At 40.1% G+C, this 13,267-nt stretch overlaps 1 protein-coding gene across 1 annotated transcript in view; it reads right to left on the bottom strand.

The window, feature by feature from the left end:
- Positions 1–4,456: 4,456 nt before the first annotated feature.
- The window catches only part of IFFO2 (intermediate filament family orphan 2), a 46,142-nt gene continuing 37,331 nt past the window's right edge, over positions 4,457–13,267 (bottom strand). The window contains 4 exon segments of the mRNA XM_032787540.2: positions 4,457–5,352; positions 5,799–5,929; positions 6,701–6,793; positions 10,468–10,588. Of these exon segments, the coding sequence (XP_032643431.2) occupies positions 5,247–5,352; positions 5,799–5,929; positions 6,701–6,793; positions 10,468–10,588 (451 nt within the window). The 3' untranslated portion in view covers positions 4,457–5,246.

Genomic DNA, 13,267 nt, shown 5'->3' with positions numbered 1-13,267 from the left:
TATTATAAGCATTAAGAGTTTAGTCAGCAGCATTCCCTTTCAAACATTACGCTGCTCAAAGATGTAGCATTCACAAAAATGAAGCACAGTCAGACGCCCTTCATTAAGATGTTCTTCACTACATGTTCCAGGTACAAACATTCTTCCATCAATATCAGCTTCCCACAGTTTAGAAATAAGGAAAACATAAGCAAATATCTGCTTCATTTCAACAGGTTTATGGGTGTTCCTGGTATGGCTGTAAGCACTCCTATGCCACCAATGCCATCACTCATCCTAAGGGCCCGTCTCCACTTACCAGTAGGTGCAGATCCACCGAGGGTCGATTTAGCGGGTCTAGTGAAGACTCACTAAATCAACTGTCGATCACTTTCCCATCAACTCCAGTACTCCATCAGAACAAGCAGCATAAGGTAAGTCAACATGAGTTTCTCCCGTCGAACCAATGCGGGAAACATCGCAATAAGTCAGCCTAAGGTACATCGACTCCAGCTACGTTATTCACATATCAGAGTGGTAGTCGTGTTAGTCTGTATCAGCAAAAAAACAAAACGAGGCATTCTTGTGGCACCTCAGAGACTAAACAAAGTTATCTGGGCATAAGCTTTCGTGGGCTAGAACCCACTTCATCAGATGCATCTGATGAAATGGGTTCTAGCCTACAAAAGCTTATGCCCAAATAAATTTATTAGTCTCTAAGGTGCCAAAAGGACTCCTCGTCGTTATTCACATAGTTGGAGTTACGTAACTCAGGTCAACTTAACCCTGTAACGTAGACCTGCCCTGAGTCTGGACTGACAATGGGAATTTCAATTTTTGATAGCAAGTATTTTATGTTAATATTGCCTTTACCATATCGAAATTGCAACAATTCTAAAAAGCCTTCCTACATACAGAAAGATTCTGATCTCCAACTGGTATAATTCCATGAAGTTACTCCCCATTTATACCGGGGTAAGGAAATTAGCAATCAGGACCCTCAAGTCTGAATTGCAGTCCAAATATATTCTACCCTGCTAGAGGGTAAAATACAAATCTTATTCTAGGTCAAGTTTAAAAAATACCTCTGCAGTATTATTTGTGGTGAGCAGAAATGATGCCAGTCCATGGTCACCCTCTAGTTGAAGGCATTGGAATCAGTGAAGATGGGGAAAAATAATTCTGCAGTTACAGTAACGTTCACAACATACGTTTTTCTTGCTATGAGGAAGAGATAGGAGGAGTGTTTCACAGCCAGCCACACCTGTTACATTTGTTTCTCATGCTGATACTTGAAAATGTTGAGAATTTGGAGTCCCATCAAAGAGAATACTTTACAGAGGAAGACCTGTATTTGCTGACTTCTGTTTGCACGTTTAAAAAAATCCAGAAAATATACTGTTATTTATAACTAGATTACACATTTCTCTGAGTTGCATTTAATGTTTTTCCAACCCATCCTTTAAAAAAAAATGTTTTCATTCCTTGTTTCTTGCCTGACCTAGTGTGGTATTTGTTAAATCCTTGAAAAATGTTTGTACCACATGATTCTTTGGACTTTTTGAAGAACATGCATCCACAAAAGCACTGAGATTTATTTACTGAAAACACTGTTTTTGTACAAATCCATTTTAGGAATTTGATCTACCTTATTACACTGCTAACAAGCAAAAAAAGTTTGTTTTCTTGAAATCCTCTTAAAAAAATGAGTAAAAAACAATGAGGATTTACTGATTATAAGTCTAAAAAAGTGTCAATATGACACTGCATTTAGAATAGAAAATAAAAAAAGTATTTACAGCTTTACAAAGGAAAAAAAAGAGGTCATCAAAATGATTTCCAGCATTTTCACAATTTTTCTTCTGGCAAGCTTTTGATCTGGTCACTACAGATGTGTTAAATACAGACAAAATGGACCACTGTCAGCTAAATCAGCAGCATCATTTGAAACAAAACTAAACAAAAAACCTCATGGGATCGACTCAGTAACTACAAAGGGGCTGACCCTGCTAGCTATCAAGTTCACTGCCTTGACTAAGATATAACCCCAAGCCCAAGTATGAAGATAAATTTAAAAAATGGATTACATATGGTTATAGAAAAAACAGACAAACAACAACCACCATAGTCATTGCTATTACCATCATATACATTTCATCATACACACACATTATTTCTTATTCTTTACTATACAGGTATCCCTCCTCCACTTGAAAACAATGCAACCTCATTACAGATGGTCCTCATAATTATGGCTATGAGATGAACTGTAGGTTACAGATTACTTGTATCAACAACTAAGTTTTGCTTCCTCAAGCGGTTCACTCTATTAACGCAGGATACTCTCTTCTCTTTCCCTGCCTCGACATGCCAAACATTAAAAGGTACAACACTGACCCAGTCTCCTTGCAAAGCACTGCATTTTACAAAGAAAGCAGCCGCAGCTAAGTAGGACGGCTGTTTAAACTGTTCCACTTCTCCACTACAAAAGAGGTTTTCATAATCAGAGGACAGCTGACTGAAAGTCTCTAGGAAGGCTGTCTCACTACAGGAGCAAACTCCTGTTATAAACAATGTTTCTTCCAGAGTCACTAGAGTACTCACTACAAACATTCAGCTTTGGCAGGTGGTCTCTCAACCTTTTGAGAAACCTAATATATTTAGCAGCTGAGGTTCAAAGAGACTTGGTAACCTTAAAAATACTTGAATTGAAAACATGGAGTCCTACTCCCTTATCAAAAGGGCATGACTGACACGTATTTTTCATTCCACCATACAAAGCCCACTCCTAGTGAACAACTTACTGCTTTGGCCAGATAAGAGATGCTAGGAATGAGCACTTTGGAATACAGGTTTCTTTAAAAAGAGACCTAAACACAAAATTACACATGTAAATGAAACATTTTGAAAAGGCCACTGAGGTACAGTATGATTGATAAGACAGCTCCTAACAAGAGATTATGCACAAGTGGCTTGAATGTTTCAAACAGCAAGAAAACTAAAATTAATAGCGTGTCCTTGCATTACAGTTCTTTTCATGGACGGGAATAATTTAAACTCACATTGTGGATCCAGAAAGGTCTCATCACAGTAGTTCTTCCCACCTGGAAAGATATGGGGGGCCATATGTTTCAGATGGCCCACACAATTCAGTCTGGGGCTAAGTAGTCAGCTACAGGACACTCAACAGAAAGAGCGACAAAAGAACTACAGGTAGCAGTGCATGGAACCAGAGTCAATAAGATTGGTCCTGTACACAAAGCTACTCTACAAGCAAGGATCTGTCAGGGTTACACTGCCCCCAAAGTGAAGCAAGTTGTGCAAAATTCAAAGAGGCATTCTCTGCCTAATACAGACACTACTTTAGTGAGGCTCGTGCTCTGTTATGGAGAAAGCAGCACTCTGATGTGTACTAGGTTTTGTTTGCTCACAATGCCATCCCCCTGATCTTATTTCAAGTTGATGGGTACAGAACAGCCATCTTAGCACCACTTAACACTGAGAGGATGCTAAAACCTGACATTTCTCTGTCCAATCTATATGGGAAGAAAACCACTCCCACTCCCAGTATTTTTAACCCCGCTGTGGGAGGAGTTTCATAGGGGGAAGAGGGAGATAATTTGAAATTTAGTCTCAATCTTAAAATGGTCATTAGCTACACAGTTACTTCTAAGAGCTATTATGTCTTCAACAGTGGCCTGTAAAACAAAAACAATCTGGTACTGTCTTCCGCTTGCTTAAAGTCAGAGATTTCCATTCCCCTTCTCTTGGCTCAGTTGTGACAATTCTTAATGATAACCAAGAACAGCCCATCTCATGCCACCAGCTCCCTGAATAGGAAGTAAATAAATTTGCTGCTGCTTTCTCTGATTTCAAATACAGAGGAACAGACACGTAAGGCCTAGGTCTACATGCTCTCTCACAGAGAGAGCACATGGCTGTTATTCCCTAATTCCAGAGCAGCAGTAGTTTAGGGTTTGTTTTTACTGTGCCCTAAAAAGGATTACAGTATTTTCTGATTTTCAGGTTTTCCAAAGAATAGTGGTCTAATGTCACATCTCAAGCCTACATCTACAGCACGGTGTGTCAGTTTACCCTGATGCTTTGACTACGCTGCTCATGAAACTGCATTTTATGCTGCTTATCTCCCAGGCAATAAAGTAAGACCTGGAACTATTATGGTTTAAAAAAACAAAAAAACAAAACAAAACAAAAAAACCCACAGTATTGTGGAAAAAAATTCAGGAACTGAAGGGCTGATCCCCCTCCTAATCCCATCCCAGAAAACAAGGGCATTATAACAGACATTCCTCCACAAAGGAAGCTCTACAGATAACTAATATGTGCAACTGTTTTTAGTTTTCTTTCCACCAAGAGATAACTCTAGCCCAGCAGGGACCAAACATTCCATATAAATAAGGCAAGCTTTTTTTTTTTTTTTTTTTTTCCTGTGTTGTCAGCTCCTCTTTACTTCCCCTTGTTCTCTTTTTTTTTTTTTTTTTTTTTTTTTTTGCATAGTAGTTTAACGGTGATATTCCCACCCCCGTGCATCCTGTCCATCTGCTTTGCCACCGAGCTGAGAACTGCTTCTTGGGATTCTAGACTCAGCCAAAAAGCTTGTGCAGATTCCAAAGGTCCCTCCACCCAGACACATGGCATAAAGAGATTCCTTTGGATACTTTACAATTGCATGAGCCTAAAGTCTGCCTCTAACCCACTGCTATTTTTAAATGGGGTTAAGAGCTACGTTTGGAGGTGTTTACTTTTTTTTTTTTTTTCTTTGCGCCAGAGAACTATGGTCGTCAGATTGTAATTGTGTTGCGGTCCATGCTCATTTTGCCACAGTGTTCCCTCTGCCAAACAGTGCAGCCCTTCAGTAAGTCATAAGCCTACTGAAACACCTAAACATTTGCAGCACCATTCTCTGCTGCAGCCAGATTTCCCACCCCCCCCCTTTTTTTTTTTTTTTTCTTATAAAAAACAACACTTGCTATTAATATTCCATTAGAGTCAAAGTGGCTCAGCTTGGGGCAAAGGCACCATTAAAACACCATGTTTTCTTACAGAATTCTGCATTTGTAACTGGTAGAACAGTAGAAATATACAGCACCAATCCTCAGGTGGGGTGGGGACGCGTATCGGAATGAGTCCTCAGGAACACCCTGTGCCAGGGCCTTTTAGTCTGTTCGGTCAGTTTTCTATTTTTTCCACCTTTTTTTTTTCCCCTTTCTGTATTTTCCCTTTCACTGGAATGCTCTGATTATGTATCAGCTGACCATAGGCTCCACGTCCGCCTCTCTGTCAAACTCATCTTGAATCTCGTCTGTGTTTCCTGAGTCACTGCTGGCTACAGAGCTGGGGGATGGAGAATTTCTGCAGAGAAAGATTTAGATAAAGTTCAGCAAGTGATGCTGTTAAACACAGCTCTCTGTTCATTTTAAGAAAAAAAAGGTCCCTTTCCATCCTCAAGTAAGGTAAAGTGTCCTATGTCACTATCTGGACTTACGTTTTCTAATTAGTATTAATAGTGATATCTAGCACTTCTCATCCATAGAATCTCAGTGTTGTACAAAGGTGAGTATCACTAGCCTCGTTTTACTGATGGAGATGCGGAAGCTGAGCGCGCAAATGACATACAAGTCTTCCAACACAGCAGTGAGTATCAAGCCTCTTTGGAAGGTGCGTAAAACTTCCTTTCCGAACTGAAGAAAGTACCAACAGGAAGTATTTTCCTTAACTGCTTTTTAATGGACTGTTAGGCAACGTGTCTGCAGGAAGAATTTAGAGAACAGCAGAGAACCAAGGAACATCCTATTTACCTGTCAGCCGAGCCTTTGATAAGTCTACGACAAGTTTCCATCTGTACATCCAGGCCCCTCTTCATGCTGCACATTTCCATGTATTCATGGAGGTGGCGATTCATGTCACTCTTGGCTGTGGCTAGCTCCAGCTGTCCAGAACAAGAGACAATGGTCAGCATATAACAAGGAGACTTGCTAAATCCCCGTCCTGTCCAGTTTTACGGGTTGTTGCCATGCTTAAGGTCATGCAAGCACTCCAGTAACCTATTCTTTACACATTCATGAGGTCCACAGGGCATCTTTACTTTCCATCTTATCTGAGGTTGCCATATTTATCAGCTTCTACCCAATACTGCAATCCTGTTTAGTTTTGCTGCTTTCAACAGCTCTCTGCTACTAATTGTTTGCATCCTGTTTTTCAATGAATAGTGATTCCTTAAAACTGCAAACTGCCTGTGAGATGCTATTTATATTTTATGGCTCATGGATGGAGCATAAATATCTTGAGAAGCTATACTAGTACAGCCTGACATTCTCTGAAATCATTCCTTAGCAACTAGAGGGATTTCCCAAAGAGACACAGAAAGGATGTTGTTGAAAACTAGCAAAATCTCCATGTATTTTTATTTATATCCATCTGAGCTGTCCTTTACCCATTAGTTACAACATTACATTCACTCTATATAGTAGTCTCAAGTAGGTTATTGCGCTATGGAGGAAGGATGTGCCCTACTGTGTATGATGCTGAGGGTCAAGTTCCACAATTACATATATACAATCCATCATCTTCAGTGGTTTGCAAGAGAGCCCACAGTCTGGGCCAGGGAGTGTACCCACAGTACTGAAGTTCATAACAGATTTTTAGGCTGGTGAATAAATCCTTATGCAGAGTATTTTTCTTTCACAGGGCACTTTCTCACCTCGATCTGTCCTATTGTTTCCTGATATTCTTGGTCTCTCGTTTTGAAGAAAGATTCTGTTTCATGGATCAAGTTTCCCAGATTCTCCTCCTGCTACAGAAGAACATTACAGGCCAATTAGTGAGGACACATTAAAATGGTTTATGAAATAGCTCATTTAGGTCCCAATCATGTAGCCCTTTAATTACACAACTAGCTCCCTACTCCACCCTTAATCCACCATGACTGCTTGTGGATAACAGCTTCAGGATTTGTCCCATAGGAAGTCACATTTTTCAAGGTGTTTAGGCACCAGTGGGATTTTCAAACACCCTTCGGCATCCAAAACTCATTAATTTCAATGGGTGTGGGTGCTTAAATACTTTTGAAAATCCCACTAGGCACTTAAAGAACTAAAAATCTGGCTTTTAATGACTTTGTGACTAATAAAGACCTCGATGACTTCAGCCCTGGCAGCTCGGAGCTGCAGGGTCCCGCCGCCTCCCACAGTGGCAGAGAGCTGTGAGGTACCCCTGCTGCCTCAGGTAGTGGGCCCTCGAGCTCTCAGCTGCCATGGGCAGCAGGGGTACCCTGCAGCTTCCCACCAACTACAGAGGACAAGGGGATCCCTGGCAGCTCCCCAGCCACTGTTGGGGACTGGGAGACTCTGGAGCTCTGAGCCTCAGAGCTCCTAGCCACCCCACAGCTGCCCAGTCCTTTCCCATTTTATCACGGATATTTTTACTAAAAGTCAGGGACAGGTCATGAGCATCCATGAATTTTACTTATTGCCCATTGCCATGGCAAAAGCTTAGCCTTAATTATGATTTGAAATAATTGTTCACAAGTGTTACTTGATTTGTAAACACGGAACACTGCTTTGGAAATCTGGCTTATAGATTAAGTTATTTACTTGAGACTCCATGATTTTGGCACTGTACAGACAGGAGAGACATCCACAGCTCCAAAAAGTTTGCACTGAATAAACACTAGCAGTATAGCCAGTCCCAGACAAGCCAACCATGATATACTGGAGATATTCTGGTAGATTACTGGAAGGCTTCATGGAAGCCACATGGGGCTTTTTTTTTTTTTTTTTTTTTTTTTTTTTTTTAAGTTTGAGTATACAGGAAGTAGTCTGATTCATGAACTGAGGAAAGCTCCACAAATGAAGGGATTAGCACAAAAAGATGAAAGATTATTATGCAGTATTGTATTTCCATAGCATCTATGAACTGCAGTCCTGGGCCAGGACCCCAGTGTGCTAAGTGTTGTACAAAGAAGTAGTAACAGATTTTAAAACCAAGAGAGACAATTTTGATCATCTCATTTGATGACCCGCATAACACAGGCCAGAGAACCTCTGCCAGCAAATTTCTGTACAAAGCCCACAACTTCTGTTTGAGCTAGGTTTGTTTAAGAAAACATCTAGCCTTTAAACAAACATTTTAAATGACTGAGTATATCACATCTCTAGGTAAGTTGTGCTAATAGTTAATTCCCCTCACACTTACTTTGTGTAGTTTTAGCTTCCAAGCATTTAATTCCATTATACTCTTTCTGCTAGATCAGAAAGCCATCTAGCATCAAAAATCTCTTCCCCATATAGGAAGGCCATTATCAAGTCACCTCTTAATCTTCTCTTGGATAAACAAACTAAATGGAGCTTCATAAGTTTCTCACAAAACGGCATATTTTTCAGACCTTGAATCATTCTTTTAGCTCTTTAATAACCCTTCCCAGTTTCTCTACATTCTTTTTGAAGTGTGACACCAGAAATGGACACAGTAGACTCCAGTAATGGTCTATTAACACATTGTTCAAAGGAGCCCACCTCAACAAGCAGTTCAAACCAGTCTGTACAACTGACCTGTTCATCATTATTTACCACTCCAATCTGTGTATTATCTGCAATTTTCTTCCAGAACATTGCGCAAGGTTTTATATCTTTATCAATGAACAGATCGCTATAAGACACTCTAGAAACAACCCTACTCGATAACAATTACCCATTTATAATTACTTTGAGACCTATCAGTTAACCAGTTTTTTAATCCATTTAATATGAACAACATTGATTTCAGTATAATGCCCTTTTCTTAAAAAAAAAAAAAAATCAATGTCAAAAGGGACTAAATCAAATGCCCTACAGAAGGCTAAGTAAACCATCACGGTTAAATTTTGTTTGACGAAACCTATTTTCCATAAAACTATGATGATGATTGGCATTAATTATGCCACCATCCTTTAATTCTTTAACTATTACATCCATATCAGTCTTTCCATGAGTTTGCCTGGGATTGATGTCAGGCTAGTGGGCCTATGATTTACCAGAGTTCTCATTTTCTTTTTTTCTCCCATGCAAAAGGGTTTTAAGGAAGGCAGCCATAAATGAAGGTGGCTGGGGTGTGGAATAAGAATTCCACTGGTGGAGACTCAGGCACGTAAACCACTGTGATGCTAACGCCCAGGCACATACTCAAACAGTCCGTCTTAATTCAGAATCTCCATCTACAAGGCAAATCTACCCTTTCCTTGTGTAATATTTTCATTCAGAAGGATTTAAGCCTCTTAAAACCTTTAGAGTTACACCACAGAAGGTCTGAGTTCTGTAATATGCCACTGATAACTGAGCTTATACATGCACACATGGCTATATGCAAATAATCTGTCACTAATTCCAGCACACAGCTATATTACTTTATCATTCTGGCACTCTCCCGGCTCACCAGAAGACATATAGCTAAATATGCAGTATTCTGCAGTCTCAGCTCTTTTAAGTAATCTCTGCAGTTTCAGCATGTGCCATATGATACACAAATGGAAAGATGTAAATTAACACACTCCTGGCAGTCAACAAAAGACAATATTCAGGAGACAGCTGCCTCAGCATCTTTATATTCTAGTGGTGACGGGGTGGGGGAAGGCAGAATTCCTACTCACTCAGAGCTGTCATGCTATTCAGTAATGGAGTAAGTGTATACATCTCCAGGATCCCCCTGTTTAAATCTTCTCTCTCAAAGCCTGTCTTAAACACCCAAAATTTTCTAAAAGAGGAAGCTTGTAGCAATCAGATTTATTTCAAACAGACTAAGACTTTGAAAGCAGCTGTGTATTAACAGCAAACTCCATGAGATTCTTGCCAGGTGCCCTTAATCAAAAGGGGAGACGGAAACACAGGGACCATTGTTTCAGAAGATCTCTGAGACTTTATCCAGCCCAGTAATTCAGGTCTTTTGGCTTTCCATGGACTACACATAAAGACATTTTATAAAAATACCTGGATGGCCAAGGTCCTCAAGCTCATCACATCTGTGGCATGTGGATACTATTCTATACAGATTATCTAAATAGATATTTCCACAGAGGTACATAGCACTTTACACAGAAAGTGAGAACAGCCCCTAAGTGGAGGCGCTTACAGCCAAAGGTACTTAAACAACTTCAAGGGATGATGAGCAAGTGAGAGTATGGGAAGGATAAGATTTAAAGTAATAGATCATGAGATGCATTAGTTTTAAAAAGTATCTTTTTAGTTCCTTTTGCCTTGTATTTTATTTTTAATGTTATATTTAAGTTTTGAGGGAGCAAAGAGACAAGACTGATGGAGGACAGATCAGTATCAGAAAGCAAGCCAAAACTGTTAGAGGAGCAAGTTTTCATGGCAAACTGGATCACCAGCCAAAGATCCAAAGGCTGAGAGTGGCTATACATGATAAGCTGCAGTATGCCATCCCCTGAAGGAAAGAAATGGGAAACAAGTGAAAAAACAGAAAAACTCAGCTCACTTCTCCTTGCAGGTCAATTGAAGGATTGCAGTTTGTGAAGTCTTCCCAGAGAAGCAGGGTGTCTTCATTCTCCTCCCATGTTAAACTGTCACAGTCATCATCAAAATCAAATGTCTCACGCCTGTTAAAAGAGCAGTAAAAAGAAAAAAAGGGTAGAAATTATTTCAAACCATGTATTTCCACAGTCTTGGAAACACCTCCAAAAAGAACAGAAACACTACATTAAAACTATAGGAGGAAAGGAAGAGAAACAGCAATGCAACAGCTGAAAAACCTAAAGGCTACCAAAAACAGGCTTGCTGCTCTGTCTGCAAGGTTCTGATACCTGGGCTTCTCCCCACCTGCAACAGAGTACTGGAATCTTGTCAACATTCATTCTACTTTAAACAGACAATTCCAGTTTTGGCCTCTAGATGGTGCTTTAAGTTTCCTATTTCAGCACTGAACAGTTGCTAAACCACAAGAATGCTGTAAACTATTCTGTTACGCAGGAGTAAATCAAGTTTTACTGAAAATGCAGTTTTAAATGTTCCCAAAAGCAAAAGGCCAACAGAATGTTATGTTTCCCATGGTTTTTTTTTTTTTTTTTAAAGTGTCAGCTGGAAAGTTTTTACACAAACATTCCTCCTGCAGTACTTGCAAATCAAATGTTGCAGTTCCAAGAAAGAGACCAACTGAACAAATTAAATAGACTTCACTGATTTTCATTCGCCAAACAGTGGCACAAAAGTGCATGAGTAAACAATCCTGTTTATTTTCTTATTTAAATTCCATTTTGAGTAACAGTTTCATTAACATAGGTTAAAAATAGCCTGCAATTATTTTTAATCTGATAAGAGTCCCTTCAATTTGGGCAGTTACTAAGTAAATTAAAGTTACAAGAAGAGACTTGAGACACTTGAACAGAGCAGAATGGAAATTCTACTCTAGCTACTTTGTTTCTTTTCTTTGATAAAGCAGGGCCTGAAAAAAAGGGCTTCTTGTTTTATAGTCCCTCTCTTGTTTCAGGCTTAGACATACTTTTGTTTCCTCAGTTCATTTCCTTTTAAGATGATCGCATCAAGCCGGAAGTTGAGTCCAACTCTATCTTATGAAAAAGTTAAAGAACTTGGCAAGAGGACACACAGGGAATGTACGTCTACTGATGACCAGCCTTGCTTATTTTTAAAACTTCCAGTTTAATGCACCCGCCCTTCAAAGGCTGTTCAATCATAGTTCTTTTCACTCTAAGAGCTCACTGTTTGAAAAGACAAAAGCCACCCAATTTAGAACTGCTCCCTGTTTTAGCTGTATTCATTGTTCAAAGATGGTTATTAGTTTTATTTGAACACTCAGGACCTTTCACTAACAGTGCTTTAATGATCCACCTCATTAATTACAGCTCAAAAAACAAATTATTTTCATCTCTGGTGTTGGTATGAGTCAGATTATTTGGTGGTGTATATCCCCCACACCTCCCACCCACAAATCCATCATCACAAAACCCAAAGGGATGCAAGTTTGAAATATCTTTGTTTATCACAGGTCACTTAGATGAACCTATGACCAGTGTTATTTAGATCAACGACATTTGAAGTTAATGACAGGATTTCTAGGTGCTGCTGCTGATACAAGAGTTTTTTCTTATTAAAATCACGTTTACAAAAACAACCATTGTAGAAGCCTGTTGCATTTTAATTAAGACATAAATTACTGCAAAGCTTGTGTCAGTAATTCATTGAAAGGAAAAAGGAAAGCAAAACACACACCAGAAGCATGACTGGCTGCGTGGGAAGAGATAAGAAAGACACAATGAAGACGGGTTAGCGTCATACCCAAGGATCCTCAGAATGATGTCACAAATGAGTCCCCCCCCAGTAGAAAGTTTTGTAAAGTGTGTGTGTTGTGGACTTGGAAGATTTATTTGCTAATTAGGAGAGTATTAGAGAAACAGTATTAGGAGGACTTCACCATACAAATCAAATCTTAAGTTCCTTGTTTTTTAAACTAGTGTTGGAATTAGTGTTTGTATCGTGTTTTCAGTACAATACTGTAAATGTTAAATACTAAAAAACTCCACAAAAATAATCTGTTGGTTTGCAGTTAAGTACACTGAATTTCAGCAATGAAAGAAGTAAAGAAACCTAAAATGCATTTCTATTACACTATGAAAGAACTGCAGTTGGCTGAACGTTGACAAGGAGAAGAGGGCCAGAGGGAAGTGATAGTGAGCATCTAAGGTCCATGTTTAGAGTGGTATTAATAAGGGAGCCACCAACAGCTCTCCAGCTCAGGGAGTTCCCATTATGTAAGACTTGAAAAGCCTTATAGTGACTATTTCGGTAGCATTCAACCAGGGCAGAAAGCAACAAGCCTGAACTCTAGCGATTATGAAATTTACTACCTAGGACAGGGGTGGCCAACCTGTGGCTCTGAAGCCACATGCAGCTCCTCAGATGTTAATATGTGGCTCCTTGTCTAGGCACCAACTCTGGGGCTGGAGCTACAGGTGCCAACTTTCCAATGTGCCCGGGGGTGCTCACTGCTCAACCCCTGGCTCTACCACAGGCCGTCCCCCCACTCCACCCCTTCCTGCCCCCTCCCCCTCCCCTGAGCCTGCCATGCCCTCACTCCTCTCCCTCCCACCCAGAGCCTCCTGCACACCACGAAACAGCTCATCGGGAGGTGCGGGGAGCACATGACAAAGCACCCAGAGCATGCTTGCCACAGTTGGTGGCAGATGCCAGAGAAGCACATGCCAATCCTCTCTGGAGAGGCAGTAAGGAGCACTGCAGAGCTCATAGCCCCCAGACTACCTGAA

Source organism: Chelonoidis abingdonii, chromosome 23 (assembly GCF_003597395.2).
Source record: "Chelonoidis abingdonii isolate Lonesome George chromosome 23, CheloAbing_2.0, whole genome shotgun sequence".
Lineage (NCBI taxonomy): Eukaryota > Metazoa > Chordata > Testudines > Testudinidae > Chelonoidis > Chelonoidis abingdonii.
Note: the sequence above shows the minus strand (reverse complement) of the source record. Positions and strands in the feature narration are given on the sequence as shown.